Source organism: Selaginella moellendorffii, unplaced genomic scaffold (assembly GCF_000143415.4).
Source record: "Selaginella moellendorffii unplaced genomic scaffold, v1.0 SELMOscaffold_86, whole genome shotgun sequence".
Taxonomy (NCBI): domain Eukaryota; kingdom Viridiplantae; phylum Streptophyta; class Lycopodiopsida; order Selaginellales; family Selaginellaceae; genus Selaginella; species Selaginella moellendorffii.
This window is the reverse complement of record NW_003314347.1, coordinates 212,084-236,874: the sequence shown is the minus strand read 5'-3', so window position 1 is coordinate 236,874 and position 24,791 is coordinate 212,084. Positions and strand designations below refer to the sequence as shown.

Here is a 24,791-nt window from a genome sequence, read left to right as displayed (position 1 = left end):
AAGTGATCGACCTGCGCCATTTCTCAAGGTGAAACGAAGACCGAAAGATGGAAGCTACAAAATTCGAGGTGGAGAGTCGTCGTGCCGCGCAGCAGCTAGCGCAGCCACAAGCGGCGGTGAAGCTGGTGCTACACTCGAGAGCCATAGCCAGACAGCCAACCGACCAGCCAGCCAGCAGCACTCCTCTCACTCTTGCCTACCTAAAGCTCTGTGATGACACTTGGCATCGATGCGTTGCATACCCATCTCTACCGTTCGATCTCGGACAACGATCGGAGAGAGATGAGAGCAATGCCGTGCCTGATAAGAGAAAGAAACTTTCAGTGCACCTCTCTCCGTGGTCTTATTTTTGAAACACGCCGAGAGAAGCTGCAAAACACAAAAGTAAATCACGCTCCCAAATCAAAGAAAAAGAGGGAAAATCAAACTCAAAACGTACCGAAAATTCACAGAAGTGGTGCTACTGCCATCCTCAATAAAAATCGCCTTCGGAAAATCTGCTACTCCACACCTCCTACTGTCGCGAAAACGCTCTACATCTGTACCAACGTCGGGGCGATAAGTATATATATGTTGTCTCTCCTGTCTGCTCTTCCAATCCAAAAATCCAAAACCGGTGAATCATATCACGTAGAATTCCAGACCTGCACCGTTCTTGTAAGCACCCTGGCAATCCGGACACACGAAGATGGCGTCCGGCCTCCGGATGAAGTAGTCGGAGCTGCTCTCACACCCGGGCCTGTTGCACTCGAGGCACTTTGGGAGGCGAAGCCAGCAGTCGGAGCAAAGCAGCCGCAGGCAGAAGGTTTCCTCGTAGTCCGTGTCATCTATGCACATCCCGCAGTCTTCGCAGCGGGAGATGCAAAAGATACAGCCCCGGCACTGCGGAATCTTAAGTGCCTTCCAATCGCGGCACTTGTCCCTCGTGCAGTCGAACACGGCTCTCGGCTGCTTGCACCTCGGGCACGCCTCGACGTCGATAGCTCGCTCGTCTACGAAGCTCGTGGTGGCGTCGCCACACAAGTAGTAGTGTGGTTTCAGTAACTGCTGCTGCAGCTGCGACTCGTCGACACCAAGTAGCATTTGTAGCCGCTCAAGGTTGTCCTTTGTCACACCGGAGAGACCACGGATCTTGATCTGCTTCACCCCCAACCCCTGGGATCTTCCCCGCTCGAGAAACTCCACCATCCTGACGACAGCGTCCACGCTGATCCTGATGCAGCCAGGGAGAAGAATCTGGAAAAAAAAGAAGTGTCACCTAAGCTAGAAAACTCTGAAGAAAGTATGAGACTCACCCTCGAGAGCATGGGATTGGACGCCACCACTTGCTCGACAGCCTCGTCCGAGATCCTCAAACACTCGACGAGCATGAGACTCTGGAGCCGTCCCTGGCTCCTGGCCGCGAGCTTGAGCAGAGCCTCGTCCGTCAACTTTGTGCTGAGCGAGTGATCGATCTTGAGGTGCTGCCACAGCAGCACGTCGCAAGACACCGCGTCTTTCAGGGACCGGCAGACTTGCTCCACGGACAGGAGGTCCTTGAGCAGCAAGTATGGCAGCACGTAGAATAAACCTTCGTGTGGAGAAGTCGGCACGGAGCATTCGAAAGGACCCTCCTTTCCAAAACCATCCGTGCTCCACAAAGACGATGTCCCCTGGGTGAAGTACGATGGTCCTGTTGCCTCAGCCTCACCGACCTTCTTGTCAAAAAACCCAGCTTTATCCGCGTCCTCCTCGAGCATTCTCAGCTCCTGGCTGAAACCTTTGAATCCCAGGCCGGACATGGTGGCGTCCCAGTAGCCACCACCCTGCTGGATCGCCTCCAGCTCTCGCTTGGCCTGTTCCTTCCTCGAGTCCACACAGCATGGCTTCTTACAGCTCCCGGTGATGGCCTCTTCCAGCTTCCGCCTCGCATTCTCCAAGAGGCACGAGAACATGTCGGATCGAAACACGGGATCCATGCTCTCGCACTCGCTGTTCTTGGCGGCGTTGGCAGCGAACAAAGTCTCCACGCACACCCTGGGAAAATCCAGTGACACCCAGATGGAATCGTCTGTGCTCTTCCACTGCCTCAGCTTGCCGGGCGATTCATCTTCGCCCACTGCCTGGTTCCCAAAATCCATCCAGTTATGCTCCTATCCTCTAGCGACTAAGATCTTCTCTCTCTCTCTTTTTAATCTTTTTCTCCTCTCTCTCAAAAAAAAAAGGAGATCTTCCTCTCTTCGAGCAGTCAAATTCTCTCGCCCTCTCTCTTTTTCTTCTTTTTTTCCTGCTAGCTACCGATTTCTAATCTAAACGACTGTGTGAGCTGCTGGACGGGATCTAGACGAACCTGCGAGGACGAAATCCTACCGAGGGATGTATTGACAGGAGGACCAGCGATTGCTGGGGCTTCGCGCTGGCCGAGAATGCGGCAGCACAGAGAGGATGTCGGTCGGATCGACGGACACGGAACTGCCAACGAACGTGCCCTCTATGAACCCTAACCCTAGAAAAACGCTAGCTCAAACTGACAGAATAACTCAAGCATCTATGACAGAATATGCCTGTTCTAGCACGGCCAATCAGGGCCGTTGATTTTGTGGCATTGGATCGAGCGATTAGGGCAGGGAGGGAGGAAGGAGCGAATGGCGAGGTCGAACGGCGGGCTGAGCTGGTCCGAGCAGTGGGGCGGATCGCGCAGCAGTGATGGCGTCGGCGCTGGCGGCAATGCCGGCGGCGGGCAATTCGGATCGTCGGGGCCCAAGAAATCCTCCTCCAAGAGCGGCGGCGGGAAGAAGATCGAGGACGCCATGGCCAAGGCCAAGGTGGTAGCGTCGGCCGGGGCGGAGAAGGCGCGCGTCGCGGCTGGGATTGGGGCTTCCAAGGCCAAGATTGGAGCGCTTAAGGTGAAATCCGGGGCCGTGACAGGGTTTAAGTGGGTCAAGGAGCAGTACAGCAAGAGGACGACGAAGAAGTAAGCGCGAGCGAGCGATCGATCGATCGATTTCCATGGCGAGAGAGTGCGAGGGCAGTGTAATTTTTGTGTAAGATTGGTAGCGCCGCGTCGAGTGTAGAAAGAAAAAAGAATACAAGAATATACCATCTTGGAGTAAAAGGATTTAACCTAAGGCTCGGAGAAAAATATTTCGAGAGCAGAGCTATGGCGACTGCCGGTAAGAGTGGATCCTACATTCGATCTGGGCGCTCACTCGATCCATCCAGCAGGTCCGCTGCTCAATGACATCAAGATCTCCGCCAAGCCGGTGGCGGGATCGTTCAAGGCCAAGTTTATGGATGCTTATCACCGGCTCAAGAAGGAGCTCATCGCCGACTCCGAGAGCTTTTCCCACACTTTCGAGTCGAGAGAATGGGTGTCCGAGGTGCTTGATCTCTTTTTCCCAATGCCAGACTCACATAGCCGTGTCTTTGTACCAGATGCTCGACTATAATGTTCCAGGAGGTTTGTTTTGGTCTCAAATCTCTCTTTGTTATTGGATTTGGAAGCGAATCTCTGGAGCTTTTGCTGGCAGGGAAGCTGAATCGGGGGCTCTCCGTGGTGGATAGCTTGGTGTTGCTCAGATCTGGCGAGGAGCTCAGCGAAGACGAGCTTTTCCTTGCGTTTGCTCTTGGATGGTGCATCGAATGGGTAGGCGTTCTTCTGTAGAGACGTGTTAGAAACGAGTTTTAACATTTGCTTGCACAGCTCCAAGCGTATTTCCTAATCTTAGATGATATCATGGATGATTCACACACGAGAAGGGGTCAGCCTTGTTGGTTTAGACAGCCAAAGGTAGCTCTTTTCAGTTCTCATCTTTGAATTCTTTTTCCTTCTGGACAGGTTGGCTTAATTGCTGCAAACGATGGCATTCTTCTCCGGAATCACATATCCCGTATTTTAAAACGGCATTTCCATGACAAGCCTTACTACCAGGATCTGCGAGAGCTATTTGATGAGGTATTATTATCTGTTTACTCTGGGAGGAATTCTAATTAGTTTTCTTTAAATGTCAGGTGGAGTATCAGACTGCCTGTGGACAGATGCTCGATCTTATTACAACTCCACCCGGCGAAGTCGATTTGTCCAAATACGTAATGGACACGTAAGAAATCTCATTTCTCAAACCTTTGTCTTGACTTTGTTTTCCATGCAGCTATTTAAGAATTGTAAAATACAAGACAGCATATTATTCTTTCTATCTTCCAGTAAGTATTGTAACCTTGTTCTATGACAGCTTGACTGTGTTTCTGGTGCTTCACAGGTTGCATGTGCTCTGTACATGTCTGGAGAAGATGATAAATCCAAATTTGAATCTGCCGAGAGAATCCTTGTGCAGATGGGAACTTACTTTCAAATACAGGTGTGCATACAGCTTTGTTTTCCAATCCTTACTGACAGAAATTCGTTTACCAGGATGATTATTTAGATTGCTACGGCCATCCCGACGTTATTGGAAAAGTAAGTTCTCTTGCGATTGACCTTCGTTTTTGCAGGAGAAACCATTCCCCGGGGCATAGTGATTTGCGTTTTCCTTGGTGCTAAAGCTTTGGTCTCTTCTTTGGTCCTACTAATAATCCTTGGGATATTCAGGTTGGAACCGATATCGAGGATACCAAATGCTCGTGGCTTATTGTACAAGCGATAGCTCGTGCAAGCCCCGAGCAGAAATCCCGACTTTACAATAACTATGGACGCAAAGATCCAGCGTGCGTCGCGGAGGTGAAGAAGGTGTACAATGAATTAAACCTCGAGGTAAGAACGAGTTTCTTGCTGTTTTAGCATTCCTGTTCTTGAGTGCTTTTCCTTGTGATGGATGCCAACTCTTGACAAGATTGTATTGGAATGCGACAGTGAATGCCCCTCGTTTGAGGCCTGGATAAGCTTCTTGGTCTCGTCCAGGCTAGAAACGGGGCTAGAGAAGAACTCTTTCGCTCTGTGACTGACCTCGAGTAAGCCTTTTTCTCGTTGTGCTGCAGAAACTTTTCCTCGATTATGAAAGCGAGAGCTATGAGAACTTCATGTCGATAATCAACGAAGAAAAAAGCATTGAGCTACAGGTAACTTACATTGGACACTCCAATCCCTCTCATTCGTTTCGTTTCCATTGCAGCAAGTTTTGAAGCTCTTCCTTTCCAAAATCTACAAGCGTCAAAAATAAAATCGCCCCCAGACAGTGATGACAAAACCTTTTTTCCCAAAGCTTTTAATCCCAGCCGTTGGTTGTGTTCCACGAAAAGGGACGTGAACTCTATATATCTCTTGTTTTAGGGTTCTTGGCTAGGGTTGGCGATGTCTTCTCTTCAAATGGACGATGACAAATTCTCTAAATGCAAAGAAGCGATCCAAAGACTAATGGCGACGATCGAGAGCTTTGATGCCAATTGTGATTACGATTCAAATTCCGATATGTATGAAGATTATGCGCAGTTCCTCAAATCATCATCCAAGATCACAGAAGAGATCATCAAAGTAGACTCTCGTAGGTGGTCAAAAACTCGTTGAAAAAGTCAAACTGTAAATAAAGATAGTCAAATTGTGCCACAGACTCATTCAATCTTGCAACACTCGCGAATCTCGATTCCACGCCACGATTCCTACCTGGATCTCGCTCACTGCCTACTTCCGTGCCAATCGCCTCCTCGACGCGGCCAAGATCTTCGATTCCATGCGCACCAGGCGCATGGCCGATGACATCGCGGTGTCAAACAGCTCGCGCACGCGATCTAGATGCCCAGCATGCGCTGGCGGCATTCGTCTGGCATGGAGGATTCGAAGGAGCTCTTTGATCGGATGCCCGGGAAGTGCCTCGTCTCGTGGAACTTTGATGCTCTCCCTCTACCCAAACTGCGATCTCGCCCAGGCCAAAGCGATGATCGATGAGATGCCGCAGAGAAATGTGATATCGTGGAAGATTGCGTCGCCCTTGCCAAGAGTTGATATATGCGAGAGGCCAAGGCAGTGGTGTTTGATTCCATACCTATTCACGACCTCTTAGCTCTCAACGACGCGCTACTCGAAGCATATGCCCGAAATGGGCATTTTGGCACTAGGCGATGAAGCTATGTTTCCAGTTTGAGGAGAGGGACGTGGACACGATTCAGCGTTGGCATGGAATGGTGAGCTGGAAAATGCCACGTCGGTTTTTAGCGCCATGCCGGAGAGGGATTTGCTGTCGTGGACGTCCATGCTGGTCGTGTATGCCCAGCACGGGCATTTGGAGGAAGCAAAGAAAATGTTTGACGGCATGCCTGAGACGGACATGGTGACGTGTACTGCCATGTTAGATGTGTATGCAAGGAATTATGCTAAAAGCACATGCACACACCACACACCGCAGCGAGTTAGCCATTTAGTTCTCGCCAAGGAAAGAAACAGAAGCGCAAGGGTCTAGAGCCCTGACTGACTTGGCATCTTGTGAATATTCCAGACCATGATCTTTTTTTCCCATGACGTGTTCTCGGAAACACATGCCAGCCAACCATTTTTTAATGGTTGCAAAATCCATGTGGCTATTCATGCCATATTGAGTTGGTTTCATCATTAAAAACACGTACGTTTAACCATCGTGAAATGAAGGGCAACGATCGATCTTCAAGGGAGAGTATTTTTTCTCCCCAACATGGTCTGTGACAGGGTCTTGTGACATCACACCAGCTCCAGCTCGCAATGATGGAGCGCTTGAGAAAGTACATACTAGAGGCAGGATGCACCTTATTCAAGCGTCACTCGAGATCTCGTCCAGACTTACGGCAGCATGCAACTAGTGTCTCTGGAGGACATCAGGTCTAAGTTCTCAACGAAAGGCACGAACAATTTCTTGCTTCAACACTGCAACCATCTCGCTTACCACTGGTTTACCATTTGAATGCTAGGAAGAAAATAAAATCAAAACAAATTATAGTCACAGTCATACATCTTTATTATGTACTTCACATGAAAAATATTTAATGATGTTTTTATTAATATTTATTAAAGTTTCAATAGTAAATATTTTTTTAAGTTTGAAAAGAAGTTCTTTTTGAATTTGGATGAACTATATGTTTTGCAAATAAAATTATAGTGATGACAAATTCAATGTAATAACTTTAAAAAGTATTTTCTATAAAAGATAATTAAGAAATGCTAGAAATATTTATAATGAAAACTATAATCTTCTAAATTTATATCTTATTTATTGTGTTAAAAAATCAGAATGATCTGGTAAGTTTATTTTTAAATTTTTAAAAATCTAACTTATTATTGATTAGTGTTATTATAAAATAACAATTAAAACCATTTGTGGTTCACTTAGCAGGTCACTTAGTAGGTACTGTTGCATTATGCTTTTTATTATTTAAATTATAAGTAATAGTGACTCCATAAAATGAAGAGAGTACAATAATCACATTTGACTTTGAAAAGTGTAATATAAATGAATTTTACATAAGAGGTTATTGTCTTTCAGAAAATAGTATCACATGAAAATTCAGGAACTGATGCTAAATGTTGGGTTGATGTATTAAATTTATCAACTAGGTTTGTAACACAATTTAATATAGCACATTTAAACCCAACGGTCGGGCACTTGTAAACAGTATTAGAATCCTGGATAGAGAAAGATAATTTAGCGCATATGGAAAAGAAATGTAACATCTAGTAATAAATAATTTGCTACATTTAGTAGCAACATTTAGTTTGCTTTATTACAATGTTTATATATCTTGCTCTAGTGCTAATAAATTGCTGCGCATTGCATTGTAGCAACGCTTGGTTTGCTTTTGTTTTTAAATATTTTTTATTATGATATATAATTTGCTATGATCTGTCCAATATGCAGGTGCTATTCCTGCTTTTGTATATATTATATCTTTTATCCATATATGATCTATTAATTTATTATTACGTGTATTGTGTTTTATTATTTGTATATATCCTTCTTTCTCCATTATTGTTTGAAGTGGTTTTACTTCTTCTATTTGGTAGTCAATATTAAAATCTCCTGTAATTATTACTGGTTTTTTATTATCTTTTTTCTGTATATATTTTTGTAGTTGTTTTATGAATATATGTATATTTGTTCCAGGTTTTCTATGTAAATTTATTATCTGTAATTGCTTTTTATTTTTTTTTAGTGATACATATGACATTGCCATTGTTTCTGTTTTTAAATGTTCTACTATTTCTGATTTGTAGTCATTTGTATGCAATATTGCTATATGTGGGGGTTGTTCATGTATATATGATTTATATTTATTAAAATATAAATCCTCATGTTTTTGTGTTCTTACTTCTTGCATACATATTATATCTGATGTTAATAATTGTGAATCACTCTTTATATCTTCTTGATGTGCAGTAATAGATCTTGTATTTAGAACTTGTATAATTGTTTGGTTAGCTTTTTTTTCTTCTTGTAAATTTATTAAATCAATTTGCTATGGTGCTTCTGTTGTCATTCTTATTATTTCTTTAGCTGCATCTTTATTGATTTTAATATGTTTATGTTCAATTGGTCTATATAAATGTATCCCTTTTAGTGTTTGTGCTCTTGATAATGCGGTATATGCTTATCCTGGATATTTTGTTTTATATGGGTTATATTCTAATTGCATAACTGTTGATCCTTGTGCTCTATGTATTGTTCTTCCTGCACATGGTTGTATTGGAAATTGGGTTCTACTTATAACATAGTTTTTATTTTTAGTAATATTTATTGTTCTTGTTATTTTTTTTATTGGTGTCCAGTTTTTTCCATTATTTTGCTTTATTGTTATATTTTCTTTAGCTCTTGTTTTTTCATCTGTTTTTATATTTGGGAATTCTATCCACATTATTTGTTCTTCTTCAATATGGGTTACATCTTGTAATACTCCATTTGCTCCATTTACTAGTCCATCTTCTGTTGCTATATTTTGTGTTATTTCAATTGCCATTTTCTTTTTCAAATGTAATATTTTATGTAGTCCTTGTGTTTTTCTTGTGTCATCTGGCAGCGTGAAATGTGTAGGACAGGAATTTCCATGTTTGTCTTGTGCTTTTATAATTATATCTTTACCTTGTATGTGTTGTATTATTTTTTCATTATGTTCTCTTACTTGTTCATTAGTTGCAAATTTAGAATAGTATTCTGTGTTATATGTATCTGTGGTGACTTGTTTATTTCTATATTCTAGCTCTTTATCTGTTTGTTCTCCTATTTGTATTTTATTTAAAGCTTTTATAAAGATTATATCATCTTTTTGCCTCATTATTTCAGTAAGTTCATAGATTTTAAAATTATTTTTCCATGGGTGGTGTATGGAGACATCATTTTCAGGTCTATATGTTTTTGTTGAATAAATTGGTGCCTCAAATGTAAGATTTAATTGATAGAAATCACTTGTAAATATACAATCCATCCCACCAAAGTCTATTCCATATGTTGTTTTGAAGCTTTCACATCTTCTATTTATATCTTGTAGCATTTCTATACTTACCATTGATATTTCATCTATTACTAAACATTTTATTGTTGAAAACTTTCTTTTATATTTATCTAATGTGTCATTTGTTAATATTGTTTGACGTTGTTTTGATGCTTCTGGTCGAAATGCAAAAGCTGAATGTATTGTTAAACCATTTATATTACAAGCTGCTTTTCCTATAAGTGTTGTTATTAATATTGTTTGTCCTGGTTCATTATTTATATCTTGGTTTGTTTTATAATATCATTTGAGTGTTTCTATAAGTGTATTTAAAAGCATTGATTTTCCAGTTCCTGCTCCTCCTGTTGAAAATAAGCAGTTAGGTTGTTTTATTTTTTTCAATATGAAGTCATCATGTATTATTCTTTGCTTTTTATTAAAAGTTCTTAATAATTGGTGATATTTACTAGTTTCCATAAGGTATTCATCTTGTATTATAATTGTTGTATTTGTTAAAATTTTAACTTTTATATTTAAATTTAAGTTTTTGTTAATTTTCAATTTTAATAAATCTTTCCCTATATCAAATTCATCTGTTTGGTTTGTGTTTATTTGTTGTATATACTGTGCTTGTTCTTTTAATAATTTTATTTGCTTCTTGTTCTTTATTCTCTCAATTAAATTCACTCTCATTTGTTACTTTTTTATATATGTATTGATGTTGTTTTTCATTTATTTGTTCCATATTTGCTTCATATGCATTCATATATGTTTTGTACATTTCTTTAAGATCTTCTTCTTTTTCTAAATTTTTTATGTAAGATTAATCTTTCAAATGCCCACTTTTCTGGATCTTTTTCTTTACTAAAGTTTATATATCTATTTTTTTTATATATATGTTTTCCTGTTGTTACTTCTTTTTCAATTATATATTCAGTTGTTATCTCTTCTAATGTTAAATCTTCTAATTCTTCTGGTCTTTGCATGTACTTTTCAATTAATCCAGGTATTGCTATGTCTATTTCGTCTTCTTGCATTTTTGCAAGGTTTTGTTTCATTTTTAAACGTTTTGTTCGTTGTTCTTATGGTTTAGTATCAATGAACTTTACAGTTCTAGACATATGGTGAAATGGGGTTGACAATATTAAAAAAAGTGTTTGTTGAATTGGCATTTCCCTACCACGTATGAAGCTATTTCCTAATAACCAAACTCTATTAAATGCATCTCTTCTTTCTTTTTGGCATTTTTTAAATACAGTTGACAATGTCTTTGTTATTTCTATTTCAATACATGCAATGTATGATAAACAATATGATGCTGCTGCATATGGATCAAGAATAATTTGTATATCTTTATTTGATTGCCACAGATTTGATAATTTGTTATTAAAAGTATTTGTGTTTATGTGTTTTGGTTTTCATTTATAAAAATTTTTTGTATTTGTTATTGTCAATCTTATTGTAGCTTTATAGTGCTCATATGTTATTCCTATTATTTTTAAATATTCATCAAACTCTAAATTTTTTAGATCTATAGTTTTATCTTCTAGTATTGTTTTTATTTTTTGTAAATTATTGTATATGAATCATTTTCATGTTTTGTAATGTCTTTTATGGCATTAGAGGAATTGGGTAATTAAATCTACAATTTATATTTTTATATTTCATACATATTTTTCTATGTTTATGAGTTTGAACATCTTTTATATTATCTGGTAGTTTCTCTGAATCAGTACATATATTTTCATTAGCATATTCTTTTATTTATTCTAATATTTGTGGTGGATTTTCTAACCATATTAGTGCATGTTCATGTGGTGTGCCACGTTGTTGAAATTGTGTTACAAATACATAGTCTTTTACTTCCCTTCCAAATATATGATAATTGGACATTAATAATTTTCTAAATGCTGATGTTTTATGCGCATAATATCGTATTGTGGTGATTGGATCAGCTCTTAGTATTTTATATATTTTCTTTTTTTCATTTAAATTTTCTATGTCTTCTTTTTGTAATATATCTGTATTTAAATGTTTTAAAGCATTTTTTAATGGTTCCCAATGTCTTTCTGAGCAACTAAGAGATAAGAATAGTGCTGGTGGTCCTAATTATCTTATCATGCCAAATGCATATTTTTTTAGTGCTTCTAAATTATTTGGTGATATTCTTAGATTTTTTAAATCTCTAAAACCTATGTTTGACTTTAATATTTTATCCATATTTCCATTTACAAGCACATATTTTGATGTGATTTTTCTTCCTTCATAAGTAAATTTTCTTAATCCAAAACTTGCATTTTGATTAACAAATTTGATTTCAGTTTTTACTGCTGCTGTAAATATATGTTCAATATGTCGTATAAATTTCTATTCTCATTCATTAATTCCCATTGGATTATTTCTTGATATGTAAATTTACTTTTTATGTCTAATGGTCTTGGTTTTCCACCAAATAGTTTTGGATATGCCATTTCTTCAGCATTTTCATCTACAAATAATCCTAATGGGTGTTGTCCTTGACCAAGTGCTATAACTAAAACTTTATCTGTAAAATTATCTATTTGATTTGCATCTAAGAAGCTAATTACCATAGTATCTGTTGGTAATATCTCATTATCAGGGTTTTCTATAAGATTTACACTTTCATCATCTTCATTTAATTCTTGTTGTAATTCGTTTTCTAATATTATTTATGCATTATTATCTATATTGTCTAAATTTTGTGCTTGTTGAAACCAATTTTCATCTATATTAATTTTTATTTTTCTTATATAGTTCTGTTTCTTGTAATTGTTTTATACTATTATAAATATAATGTGGTCTGGCTATTCCATATTTATAATAATATTTATCAGTTAATCTTCATTTCAGCTGAATTGTTATTGTTTGTGTTTCTTCAAATGTTTTTGGTAGTTTATTTATTATTGGTTTAATATTAGTTAGGACATTTATTTTTCCTCCTTTTATACGCTGCTGATATTGAGGCTGATTTGGTATTGTTATATTTGCAAATAAAATACGTAGAGCTATCATTTTCTCTTCAATATCATTTAGTTGTTCTCTATATTGATCAATTTGATTCATTCTTATTTTTTCTGGACTTTAATATTTTTCTTTATTTGTCATGCATTGATTGCATGCATATTCTTGTTTTTTATTATATTTAAACCAAAGTCTTTTACATATTTTACATGGATGTATCGGTATATTCTGTATAGCTTTATTATACATTTGTAGTGCTTTCATACTTTTTGGATTGTTTATGTCATATTCAATTTCTTGTTGTTATTTCTCTTTTATTGTTTTTTTTCTTTGCTTCTAATATAATATACTCTTCTTTTAAGTTTTTCATCTGATATAGTACTCTTTGTTCTTTGTCGAAAAATATTTATTTTTTCATTTTTTTGTTTTTGTGAGTTCCAAGTTTCTATAAGTATTTTGTCTTCTTCTGTTGTATTTTTTTTTTTTTTTTTGGTTTTGTAAAGTACGTTCTTCATGTTTTTCATTGGATATATTAATAGTTTTTATTTGCTCATTTTTATTCTTTCTTGATAAATAATAGTATCTAGAAACAATTTGTTGCTCAGTTAAATCAATATTATGGTTGAATTTTAGTTCTTTTGATTTTTTATTTGTAGATCCTTGAATTGATAACAATTTTGCATCTAGAAGTTCTGTCCATTCAAATTTTCTCTTTGTCATAATTTTGCCCTTTATACTTAAATACCTTTATTGCCCTTGATGTCCTTACACCCACCGGATAGGTGGGTGTATCCAGATTAGTTTTTTCTATGATTGTTTAGCTGATCAAGATTGTTTAAAGAGATAAAACAATCAAACCGAATGGATTATTTTTAACCTACTTTCAACAAGTATTAATTCTCTATCTTTCAATCAACAGCTTTGTGAAGGTTGATAATTGATTCTAGACTAGTAGAAACAATCAAAGACATTTTACTTACTTCTCAATGTTATTCCGTTGAAAGCCATTTATGCCCTAAAGCTATATTAAGTCTTTATTTAAATTGGCCTAAAATGGGCTTATGAGAGAAACGTGAGCACAAATACCAGACTCACACATTCTTAGGTAATTGACTACCTGCTCAATTGTATTGTTTCTAGATCTCTTTTGGGTTTAATGCCACTACCTTGCATGGATTCTTGGGTCTTGCCCAAGAATCCATGTGAAATGATTTTGATTGGACGTGCGAGGGTTAGCTGTGGAAAACCCTCACACGTCCAATGACAAGTCCCTGAAAAGTTGATGGACTCAAAGATGGTTTGAAGTAATTTGTAACTTTCTTTCTCGTTAGGACATTTTTTTTATATACCTTGATGTAGGTTCTACTTGAAATGATTTCTTTTTCTCACTGTCAGTAGAGCATCTTCAGGCTCTACTAACAGTGACAGCCTTGGATGAGGTAATCAAGTCCAAAGAAAGTTATTCAAAATGTCAAGTGAGATATCTTCGACTAGGCAAGATGATTCCACAAACAAGTAACATTGTTCTCACTATGGAGACTGGTATCTAGCATGATGTTTTCAATTTACAAGGTTGGCTGTGGAAAACCCTCACACTTCCAATGACAAGTCCCTGAAAAGTCAATGGACTCAAAGATGGCTTAAAGTAGTTTATAACTTTCTTTCTTGTTAAGAAATTTTTTTTATATACCTTGATGCAGGTTCTACTTGAAATGATTTCTTTTGAGCTACTATAGGGTGAAGGAGAAATCAACATTGTTAGAGATGGATATCCAGGGCCAAGAACCAAAACAAACCTTTGATGTATGTGTGCCTTCCCTTTTGTAAGTTATCCAATAGGATCCAATAAGAGCACGGTCATTCAGAAGCAAGAGCTTTAGTTTAGCAATCTGCAAGCTCTGTGACAAAGAGATGTCAAAGATACAAGAACTTTTAGTAACCATGTCAATGTCGTACACGGCTTCAAACATCTAGGTCAAACAAATCAACAACAAAGCTGAAATTTGGAATTGTTTGTGGCTCAAGCTCTTTCATGTTCATTTTCTTGCACATTTACTACAAGATGGGGTTTAGCATCTAGTATAGAAAGCAATATACCACATTCTTCACCTAGCTTCTCTAAAGCCCTTAAGGAACTCCCTAGCCAGATGCACAATGATCATTTTCCTAGATTCCAGTGTTAGGTGTGCAATGTTAACGTGGTAGATTACCTGAGAGGGGCTTTTAGAGGCAGCTTATGTTTCTCGCATATTAGTTCTCTAATTGATTGTGCAATGCAATCAGCAGCAATCTTGTGAGTCATTGCCATGGGATTTCTAGTTTGTGTGCTTTGAAATCTAGAAATTGTTAAGAGAAGCATTGCAAGATTTCATGAATAGATATTTGTATTATAAAGAAAGCAATTGAAAAATAGACAAGAGACAATTGTATCTATTTCTGATTGTTGGCAATTTCCATGGCTGAATTGTTTGGTGTCTCAAAATGGACAATAATATTTGCCTCATTCAATAGAAAGAATCCTGTTGGTTTTGAAGATAGATAAATAGCAATCTTTTCTGGGGACTCCATAGCAAACTTGACCATAGACCCTTCATCCAAATTATAAATTTTATCCACCATTTTATCACGCACTGTAACTCTATATTCCATCATGTCATTTGATATAATAGAACCAGTTATTGTAGCTGATTTACGAGGGATGGAACACCCTTTACACTTTGCGCAAACAACAAAACCATCTTCTCTCTGCTCTAACATTGTGAAAGAGCAAAATGAACAAAAACTTTTAGCTTGAGTGAGACTCTATTGGTTGTCAAGGATGAAATATCCACTAATCTGTATAATTGGAAGTTAGAGTTGAAAGTAGATGTAAACAATTTACATTACTTTGTCTTTAGAAGTGAGACCACGGTGTGTTTTATAAACTTCATTGAGCCTCTAAATTTCATTTGAATCAACTAGTGGCAAAAATAAAGTACTTCCAAGTGTTGCTAAATCACCTGATGCACTCATGCTTTTCATAATATAAAAAAATAAAAGCTTTGACATATATCCAGCATATAAATCTACTACAATATGATGATATTGCTCTTCATGCTCCAGATGCATATAGAGCTGTGAAAATATCTTAGAAATAGAAAATTAAATAGGAAAAAACATTACCATAGTTACGTCCAAAGAATTATCAGAAGAAGCAATCTTTATTTTAGGAAAAACACTAGTGTTGATTATAACAGCATGTATAGCTTGTGGATAAACTCTAGTAGCCATTAAAGATGATATAGAAGCTCCTCTAGTTGGCTATAATCTTAATTTAACATCAAAATCATCTATAATTTGAATGATAGAAGAATCTGTAATATAAAGAACTTTTTCTGAAGTTCCATGGTGGTAAACTGGGTTTTTCTGTCGTTCAACCCATCTGTAGTGAGAGAATTATAATCTTGTTAATTTTTTTTAAAAAAAATTACAAACCTTATAAGTGAGAAACATTTACCAACCATAAATTTATTATATAATCGTGCACACATGGATGAATCACCATATACAGTTAAAGTTTGCAAGCCATGCATATCTGTATAATCCATTATATAAGTTAAGTATTTTGCACTTCGCAGAGTGTTCTTTGTAAGATGAACTTTATAAGTTCCATACCTAAGAGAAATAAATCAAGAAATACTAAGGAATAAAGAGAAAAACCAAACCTTCATAAGAATTTGATTCTGTAGACAAATCCTTAGTTGGTGACGACTGAACAATATCCATAGCACAATCCAAATCTGACATATCTATGTGATTGATTAAACAGAATTACCTCTAGTTAATTTATACTAGTAAAAAGATCCAAAAATAACTAGACTTCACTTTGAAGAATCGAAAACATAAAAGAATAAAACTTTGAGCTAAAAATTAAAATCCATCAACTTGCCAAACTTAGGGTTACGGTAGACAATAAACCAATTCGGCAGGTGACAAACCTTTTGAACCTTTTCAACCTTTTCGTGCACTGACTCTCCTCATTTGTAAACATCCTTGCCAAATACTTCTCATCATCGACCAAGCTGAAGCTAGAAGCAGCCTGATTGTGCTCCTCAGCTGCTACAATCTCCCTCCATCAGTCGCTTTAGAAAAGAGGAATGAATAGGAATAGAAAGATTGTCCTCCACTAATCTTTGTTTTCTACCCACTGCCCACTCACATAATAGGGAGCCATACAGAGGAAGATCTAAGCTCCATCCATAGATGCATTCCAAGTTGATTGATTGATTGATTCTGGGCAATCAATCAATACCACCATAGTGGGTTTCTGATCCTGGATTGTGGCTCTCAGCTCAAACAGCCAATTCTCAATCAATTCACTAGTCCAAATATGATTTTCTTGATGCTTCCCAGGGACAAGAGCAATCCATTGGAGCCAGTGGACAATGCAGCGGCCGGGAATGACGATAGCATCATGATTGATCTCGAGGGGGCACTACTCAAATCCCTGAGCTGGTTTCAATGCTTCATGCTTGTAACAATTGAGGCTGGGAGGCCTCTATGAGCGCTTCTCCTATTTTTCATTCTTCCCTTCATGTGGGTCACTGGCTACTTCATCCATCCAGTCTTGGCTCCAGATTCTCTGCTTTATGGCAGATCCTGGATTGAGGGCCTTGGCAGTGGAACTTTGAGAGCCCCCTTGCAATTGCCATTATGGACATAGAGCTTAACCAATGCACTATACATTACACAGTTTCTTTGGCTCATGCTCCAAAAACCATGTATGCTCATGATGATATAAAGTGGTTAGAAAAGTTTATAAATTATAAACATGTTTATAAATTATAAATATGAAATTAATCTAAATGAATAACCACCATTGGATGATAGAATATCCAAGCATATTTTAAATATATTCATTACCATCTCAGTCCTCCTACAGGTTTGCTTAAGCAAACCAAAAATGAAACAAACAAAAGGAGTGTTGGATATTTTAAAAGAAAAACTATTAAGCTAGAGCTATAGTGTTTTTCTATAACCCATAACATTTTGCAAGATACTGCCAACAACTTCTGTAATCAGATCTTTTTTTGTTTTAAGTAGAAATTTAAGATCAATCTCAAGACCTTAACAAAGCTATTAAGCTCTATCAATTTGTTAAAAACTCATCAAAGATGGAGCTTACAATGTACAGGCAGTCTTAAAAGCAGAAATTCTCCTTGATAGTTAGCAAGATTCCCTTCATGGGGATCCTCTAGTTGAGATGGCAAAATTACTGATTCTATTCCATTCTTGAGTGTTTTCCTTGTGATGGATAACAAGATTGTATTCAAATGCGACAGTGAATGCCCCTCGTTTGAGCTTCTTGGTCTCGTCCAGGCTAGAAACGGGGCTACAAAAAAGTCTTTTTTCTCTGTGCTGCAGAAACTTTTCCTCGATTGTGAAATTGAGAGCTATGACTCTTCATACAATTGGTGAAGAAAAAACATTGATTAACTCTAATCTCTCTCTCTCGTTTCGTTTTCCATCGCAGCAAGTCTTGAAGCTCATCCTTTCCAAAATCTACAAGCGTCATAAATAAAATCACCCCCAATTGACAGACAGTGATGGTTTCTTTCAAATCTTCTATTAGAGTTTTTCGGTAGTCAACAAGGTTTTGACCACCGACGAGAGTAGGAACGCCTCAAATCCAATCTAGATCATGGTGAGAGTATGGAAAGGAAAGAGTGCCTTGGACTCATTCAATCTTGCAACACACTCCCGCGCGCGCTGGAGCTGCGCTCGAGAATCTCGATTCCACGCCACGATTCCTTTCTCGCCAACAAGCTGATCGAGATGTTTGGGCGATGCGGGAGTGTGGATCACGCCCACGAGATCTTCGCAGGGATGGGCGCCGCCAGGGACGATTTCTCCTGGGATCTCATGCTCACTGCCTACTTCCACGCGAATCGCCTCCTCGACGCGGCCAAGATCTTCGATTCCATGCCCACCAGGCGCCTCGTCTCCTGGAACATCATGGTCTCTGCCTATGCCCGTGCTGGGCATCTAGATCGTGCGCGCGATCTCTTTGAGAAGATGCCACTCCGCGATGTCATCTGCTGGAATTCGATGCTGGCGGCATTCGTCCGGGCCGGGAGCGTGGAGGATGCGAAGGAGCTCTTTGATCGGATGCCCGGGAAGTGGCTAGTGTCATGGAACTTGATGCTCTCGCTCTACGCAAACTGCGATCTCGCCCAGGCCAAAGCGATGATCGATGAAATGCCGCAGCGGAATGTGATTACCTGGACGATTGTGCTCGTCGCGCTTGCCAAGAGTGGAGATTTGCGAGAGGCCAAGGCAGTGTTTGATTCCATGCCTGTTCACGACCTCTTTGCTCTCAACGCAATGCTCGAAGCATATGCCTGGAACGGGCATTTGCACGAAGCGATGAGACTATTTTCCCAGTTTCAAGAGAGGGACTTGGTGACATGGAACACGATTCTGGCAGCGTTGGCACGAAATGGTGAGCTGGAAATTGCCACGTCTGTTTTTAGCGCCATGCCGGAGAGGGATTTGCTGTCGTGGACGTCCATGCTGGTCGTGTATGCCCAGCACGGGCATTTGGAGGAAGCAAAGCAAATGTTTGATGGCATGCCTGAGACGGACATGGTGACGTGTACTGCCATGTTGGACGTGTATGCGAGGCATGGAGATGCCACGGAGGCAAGAAAAGTCTTCGATGACATGCCACAAAGGGATATGGTGTCTTGGACAGCGATGCTGACTGTATATGCCCAGGCGGGGGACTTGCTGGCAACGAAGAAGTTATATGACGAGATGCCACGTCAAGATTACGTGTCGTGGACTTCCATGCTTGGAGCGTACACGAGGCATGGCAGCGTAAAAGAGGCTAAGTGCATGCGTGCTGATGTGGCACAGGACGACTTGATTCTCGCCACAGCATTGCTGACTGGATATGCCCAGCAAGGGGATATTCTAGAAGCAAAGCGAATGTTTGATTCTATGCCTAGAAGGGACGTGGTATCCATAAACGCGATGCTATCGACTTACGTGCAGGGTGGCTGCTTAGAAGAGGCACGGGCATTGTTCGATTCGATGCCAGAGAGGAATCTTATTACCTGGAATGCCATGATCCATGGATATACTCTAAGAGGGCATTTCCAAGATGCTATTTTTTTGTCATGTAAGATTCCTGAGCACTCACTTGTCTCGCGGACTTTGATGCTCTCGGCATATGCCCAGAATGGGAATCTGACTGTAGCAGAAAAACTCTTCAATTCTATGCCAGAGAGGGACACAATATCTTGGAATGTGATGCTTGCGGCGTATACACAAAATGCGCAAATCACCGAGGCCTCTCAACTCTTTGGAGCAATGGCGTTAATACACAACCTGGACGAGATCACACTCATCTGGGTGTTGATCTCGTCCAGCCATTACGGCAAAGCTTTCGCTGCTAGGACAAATTTCCAATCCATGATCAGCGATTTCCAAATGAAACCCACAAAGCTCCACTACTGCTGCATGGTCGACGTCCTCGGCCGCGCAGGGTATCTAAGAGACGCCAGCGATCTCATCGCAAAGATGCCTGTTCTTCCCGATTCCTTGGAATGGACGAGCTTGCTGGGAGCTTGCTTGAGTCACAACGATCTAGAATTGGGAGAGGTCGCCGCGAAGAAGGTGGCGGGTTTTAATCCCGGGGCTGTGACGCCATACGTGCTCTTGGCAAGCATGTATAGAACCCGGGGCCACATCCGCCGTTCCTTCCCAACGGGCGGACGCGGTGGCGATCTCGCCGTCCAAACGAACGGCTGGGATGCGTCTTTTTCCCACCGACAGGGTATTTAAGTTAGGGTCGACCTAAGGTTTCTTCTTGTAGTGAATGGCCGTTTCTTGGAGGATGGGGCCAGGGCGGGCAATGGCGGCCGCCTTGATCCTTTTCATCGGAGCTATGTGCGCGGCGGCGATGGCTGGATCGTCCGACAGCGATCTCTCTGGTGAGTATGCGAGTTGGTGCGCGAAATTTGGGAAGGAGTGCGCGTCAAGCAACTCCCTCGGCGATCACCGCTTTGAGACCTTCAAGGAGAACTTCAGGTACATCGAGGAGCACAATCGCGCGGGCAAGCACTCGTATCGTCTGGGGCTCAACCAGTTCTCGGATCTCACGAGTGAAGAGTTTCGGCAGCGATTCCTCGGCTTGCGGCCGGATTTAATCGACTCGCCGGTGTTGAAGATGCCACGGGACAGCGATATCGAGGAAGGATTCCAGAATGTGGATCTCCCTGCTAGCGTGGATTGGAGGCAACATGGCGCGGTCACGGCACCCAAAGATCAAGGCTCGTGTGGTACGCAACTCTTTTTCTTCCCTTTTGGAATTCCTTTCCTTTTGATGCTTTGGTTTTGATCGCGACTGGTTTGATTGTTTCAGGGGGATGCTGGGCTTTCGCCACGACTGGCGCTATAGAAGGAATCAACCAGATTGTCACGGGCCAGCTTGTGAGCTTATCCGAGCAAGAGTTGATCGACTGTGACAAGAAGGCTGATAAAGGATGCGATGGAGGTCTGATGGAGAACGCATATCAGTTCATCGTGGAGAACGGTGGACTTGATACTGAGACGGACTATCCATACCATGCCTCTGAGAGCCACTGTAACATGAAGAAGGTAAAAGCTTTTCCTCCTTCGATCTCTTCCTACTTGCTTCTCGTGTGTAGTTGAATTCCCGCGTGGTGGCCATTGATGGTTACAAAGCTATACCGGAGGGTGACGAGCAGGCTCTCTTGCTTGCTGTGGCCAAGCAGCCCGTGAGCGTGGCGATTGAAGGCGCTAGTAAAGACTTCCAGCACTATGCCTCGGTAAGTTTCCAAAGTTCGTCAAGTTCTAGAAAGTGCTAATAACCTTCTTTCGCAGGGAGTGTTCACTGGCCATTGTGGTGAAGAGATCAACCACGGAGTCCTGATCGTCGGCTATGGCACCGAGGACGGCCTCGACTACTGGATCGTCAAGAACTCGTGGGCCGCCACCTGGGGAGACGGCGGCTTCGTAAAGATGCAGCGGAACACTGGCAAGCGCGGAGGCTTGTGCAGCATCAACACGCTGGCCTCGTATCCGGTAAAGTCTGGTGGCAATCCTCCACAGCCGGAACCTCGGCCACCATCGCCGGAGCCACCATCGCCAGCTCCCGAGCAGCAGTGCGACAAGTTCAACAAGTGTCCCTCGGGCACCACTTGCTGCTGCCGCTTTCCAATCGGTCCAAAGTGCTTGCTCTGGGGATGTTGCGGCGTCGAGTCGGCCGTGTGCTGCCCGGATCATCAGCACTGCTGCCCCCACGACTATCCGGTTTGCCACCCAAAGGACGGGCTTTGCTTGAAGGTATTAGCTATGCTCTCTTTTCCTGGGTTCTAACAACACAGGATCTCGTCCAGAGTTCTAGCGACGTGCGTGGAGTGAAGCTAACGAAGAGCACACTGCCTATCTGGAGCTGATGACAGTGGATTGACTATGTATATATTTTTCTACTGTGTACAGAGCTTATTTAAATCTAATATTATTGTTGTCTATCAATTAGTAGGTAGTTAAAGCGGTTAAGCAAGTGATTATAAATTATCATTCTTCTAGCAGCAAATTATTAAGAATTCCAACAAAAATCATAGTCACAACTTGTTGTATGTCCGACGCTTAAAGTTTTTCGCCCACCACCAGTGCTGTTAAGTCTGTGTCTGTGACAATCTACCATGAAAAAACTGAATAAGATCTGGAAACCAAGCCAAGATAGTAGAAGTGTCACCTTCTTCTCGTGGGCCACTGCCTTGAATCTCATGAAAACCTCGCCTAACGCTTCCGTGTCGAGATTATATCCCAGCTGAAACAATTCCAAAACCATCTACTTTGTGATCCGAAAGAGACACCAGTACCTTTGTCAAACGTGCACTGAGGGCATGCTTGCCACTACAACACGAAAGAAGAAGAAGATGACAATGTATAAGATTCTAGAAACACAAACCTGTGCTTCCCGAGGACTATGTGTTCGGCGTGTGTTTGAACGAGTCCGATATCGCTTGGTGATAAAATCTCGTAAGTTGCCCGGTTCTTGAGAATACCATCCTGACCAAAACAATTTCCACGTAAAGACTAAGAAGGTTTCGAGATGGATCTTGCAAACATACTTGGTGGACTCCACTTTCGTGAACAAACGCGTTGGCTCCAACGATGGCTTTGTTTGGCTGGACGAGCATTCCAGCGTAGTCTGCGACCTGGAGCATGGAAACCAAGCCACAGTGAGTTTCTTCCAAGAAACTTGGAGAGATCTTCATCAACTTTTAGACGCCACAAGTTCCTTCCAAGAAACTTGGAGAAAACTCGTCAAGCTCTCTTACCGCTTGACTTGTTGGATATATGTGCTTGGTTTCAATCCCCGTGTAAAGACCTTGCAAGAGTGGATCTCTACTGCGGCACTTCATCGCCATCACCACCTAAAGCGATCGATCACGAGTGTCGACCGACCAAATCAATCAAAGTCTAAGAGTTCCCCACGCATACCTCCTCGAGTGACGCGTTTCCAGCTCGCTCTCCAATGCCATTCATGGAAACTTCTAGCTGGCGAGCTCCCGCAAGCGCTGCCTTTAATTCAATCCAAAACCCAAAGGAGTCACAAACAAAACGTGGGAAACTCAGGAAAATTGGTTTTTACCGCGAGCGTGTTGGACGTGGCGAGGCCAAGATCATTGTGGCAATGACAGGAAACGGTTATTCCCTCGATTCCCCGGGTCCCCTGTTTCACTCGATTGACGAGGCTGGCGATCTCGGATGGAAACAAGTAACCAACAGTGTCTCCAATCCCAACGGAGGTAGCTCCGGCCTCGATCACGGCCTCGAAAATCTCGCACAGAAACTCTGGATCGGATCTGTGGAGGAAAGGATTGAAATTCGATGTGATCGAAAGAGCATTTGAATGGAATTACCTCCCAGAATCCTCGGCACCGAACTGGATGTCGTGGCAGCCCAGGGATTTGGCGTAGGCCACCATCTCCGCGGCGGTGGCGAGAACTTGCGAGGGCGATTTGTTGAGCTTGTGCTTCATGTGGATGTCGCTGGTGGAAATGAAGGCCAGGATTCGCGGCTTGTGGGCGTATCGGATGGCTCTCCAAGCAGCATCAATGTCGGATTTGACACAGCGCGCGAGTCCGCAAATCACTGGCACGTGTTGTTCTTCGCCTTGACCTTCTTCGTCTCGACCACGATGCAGATCTTCGTCTTGTTTGTAGCTCCCGACCTGGCGAGCGATGAGCTCCACTGCCCGCGACTCCTGAGGCGATGTCGCGGGGAATCCCGCGTCGATCACGTCCACTCGCAGCCTGGCCAGGCGCTCGGCGATGTCGAGCTTCTGCTGGATGGAGAAGCACACTCCCGGAGATTGCTCGCCATCTCTCAGGGTGGTGTCGAGGATCTGTACATAGTTTTGCGGGAGAGATTGTTGCTCGCGAGTCGAGTGTGCGCGGCCATTTGCAACTGCGGAGCTCCTGATTAGAGGCTGGATCCCAGCTCTCCTCGACTGCCTAAGACTTGGTGCCGTGCCGCCAAGCATCATCGTGAATCTTCTCAAGGAATGGAAACTAGTAAATACCTAAAGTAAAAGCACGTCAACAATTTCCTGCTTTTTAGACGAGATAAATATTTCTTAGTTAAATGGTTCCTCCCCTCATGTTTCTGTTGATTCCCGAGCAGCCATTTTATGTGCTTCTTCATTTTAGATGCTTTTGTGGTTTGTGGCTGTCCGAGTCTGTGCACCACCCATTCTGGCCTCCCTCAGCCCAACTGAGAGGAGCCAATTGACCTTCAACGCGGAAGCTCTTCACTGGTCCCTCCCTTTCGTTGCCAGGTCGTGTCATGGTATTGGTTGTTGCAATGATGGGACTGCGGCAGAGGTGTTTAGCTCCTTGCTGGATTCTAGGAGCGAGCCATGGCTCCCAGGCGCTTGTTGTTGAGCACGGTGTCATGTGTTTTAGACATCATGGGGACTGAGCGCTTGTAGTTGTCTCCGGCAATTGCCGGTTGCGCCTGTGAAGCCTTAGTGCCAAGTAATCTTTTCCTCTTGCCTCCTTCTCTAAAAGCCCATCAACAATGCAATGCCCTCTGAGCTCAGGTGTGGCCTTGAAACTGCTGCCAGACAGCAAGTGGCAATGATCCACTTCAAATTTTTTGCAAAAGTTTCCCAGATCTAATGTCCTTGAGAATTTAGGCTTCAAATTCAAATTTAAGAATTAAGAATTCCATTACAAAAGTTTTTCTAACAACCCAGGTTGGACAGCTCTACTGCTCTACTGTGTTGGAAATTCTTGCAGTCCTCCTCATAAACCCTCTGATTCGATAAAGCTATAACCTGTCGTCGTTGTTGTCATTAGCAATTAGTGTGGCTTTACAAGAGAGAGAGAGAGAGAGAGAGAGAGAGAGAGATATTTTTAGGTCACTGT

General features: G+C 41.2%; 7 protein-coding genes across 9 annotated transcripts in view; 4 read left to right on the top strand and 3 right to left on the bottom strand.

The window, feature by feature from the left end:
* The window catches only part of LOC112341559 (endo-beta-1,6-galactanase-like), a 1,932-nt gene extending 1,686 nt beyond the window's left edge, over nt 1-246 (bottom strand). The window contains exon 1 of the mRNA XM_024661866.1: nt 201-246. Coding sequence (XP_024517634.1) covers nt 201-246 — 46 coding nt within the window. The remainder of the gene's footprint in view (nt 1-200) is intronic.
* Nucleotides 46-2,473, bottom strand: LOC9657473 (F-box protein SKIP14). The gene is made up of 3 exons (XM_024661947.1): nt 1,296-2,473; nt 440-1,236; nt 46-369 (listed from the first exon to the last, which is right to left on the bottom strand). Exons 1-2 carry the CDS (start codon nt 2,118-2,120, stop codon nt 622-624), a joined length of 1,440 nt encoding a protein of 479 aa, XP_024517715.1. The 5' UTR covers nt 2,121-2,473; the 3' UTR covers nt 46-369; nt 440-621.
* On the top strand, nt 2,406-2,957 carry LOC112341558 (serine, glycine and glutamine-rich protein-like). The gene is made up of 2 exons (XM_024661865.1): nt 2,406-2,463; nt 2,602-2,957. Exons 1-2 carry the CDS (start codon nt 2,406-2,408, stop codon nt 2,955-2,957), a joined length of 414 nt encoding a protein of 137 aa, XP_024517633.1.
* On the top strand, nt 2,615-5,330 carry LOC9657472 (farnesyl pyrophosphate synthase). 2 transcript variants are annotated; one of them, XM_024661932.1, is made up of 13 exons: nt 2,615-3,152; nt 3,205-3,359; nt 3,415-3,439; nt 3,510-3,625; nt 3,683-3,769; nt 3,818-3,934; nt 3,991-4,079; nt 4,131-4,182; nt 4,239-4,337; nt 4,391-4,435; nt 4,568-4,729; nt 4,954-5,034; nt 5,088-5,330. In XM_024661932.1, exons 1-13 carry the CDS (start codon nt 3,140-3,142, stop codon nt 5,133-5,135), a joined length of 1,089 nt encoding a protein of 362 aa, XP_024517700.1. In that variant the 5' UTR covers nt 2,615-3,139; the 3' UTR covers nt 5,136-5,330. The 2 variants fall into 2 exon arrangements, with proteins under 2 accessions (XP_024517700.1, XP_024517699.1); XM_024661931.1 differs by having other exon boundaries at nt 3,202-3,359.
* Nucleotides 5,331-18,033: 12,703 nt separating this feature from the next.
* On the top strand, nt 18,034-20,169 carry LOC112341557 (pentatricopeptide repeat-containing protein At4g02750-like). The gene has a single exon (XM_024661864.1). It carries the CDS (start codon nt 18,034-18,036, stop codon nt 20,167-20,169), a length of 2,136 nt encoding a protein of 711 aa, XP_024517632.1.
* An 18-nt stretch (nt 20,170-20,187) lies between these two features.
* Nucleotides 20,188-21,879, top strand: LOC9656080 (low-temperature-induced cysteine proteinase). Its single transcript, XM_002988035.2, has 5 exons — nt 20,188-20,666; nt 20,750-20,985; nt 21,036-21,176; nt 21,232-21,693; nt 21,747-21,879. The coding sequence occupies exons 1-5, from the start codon at nt 20,204-20,206 to the stop codon at nt 21,804-21,806; spliced, it is 1,362 nt and encodes a 453-aa protein (XP_002988081.2). The 5' UTR covers nt 20,188-20,203; the 3' UTR covers nt 21,807-21,879.
* A 21-nt stretch (nt 21,880-21,900) lies between these two features.
* LOC9657471 (2-isopropylmalate synthase A) lies at nt 21,901-23,948 on the bottom strand. 2 transcript variants are annotated; one of them, XM_002987955.2, is made up of 9 exons: nt 23,283-23,948; nt 23,012-23,225; nt 22,861-22,941; nt 22,698-22,793; nt 22,488-22,574; nt 22,325-22,425; nt 22,236-22,269; nt 22,109-22,183; nt 21,901-22,050 (listed from the first exon to the last, which is right to left on the bottom strand). In XM_002987955.2, exons 1-9 carry the CDS (start codon nt 23,906-23,908, stop codon nt 22,000-22,002), a joined length of 1,365 nt encoding a protein of 454 aa, XP_002988001.1. In that variant the 5' UTR covers nt 23,909-23,948; the 3' UTR covers nt 21,901-21,999. The 2 variants fall into 2 exon arrangements, with proteins under 2 accessions (XP_002988001.1, XP_024517697.1); XM_024661929.1 differs by having other exon boundaries at nt 21,901-22,040.
* Between the last annotated feature and the right edge of the window lie 843 nt (nt 23,949-24,791).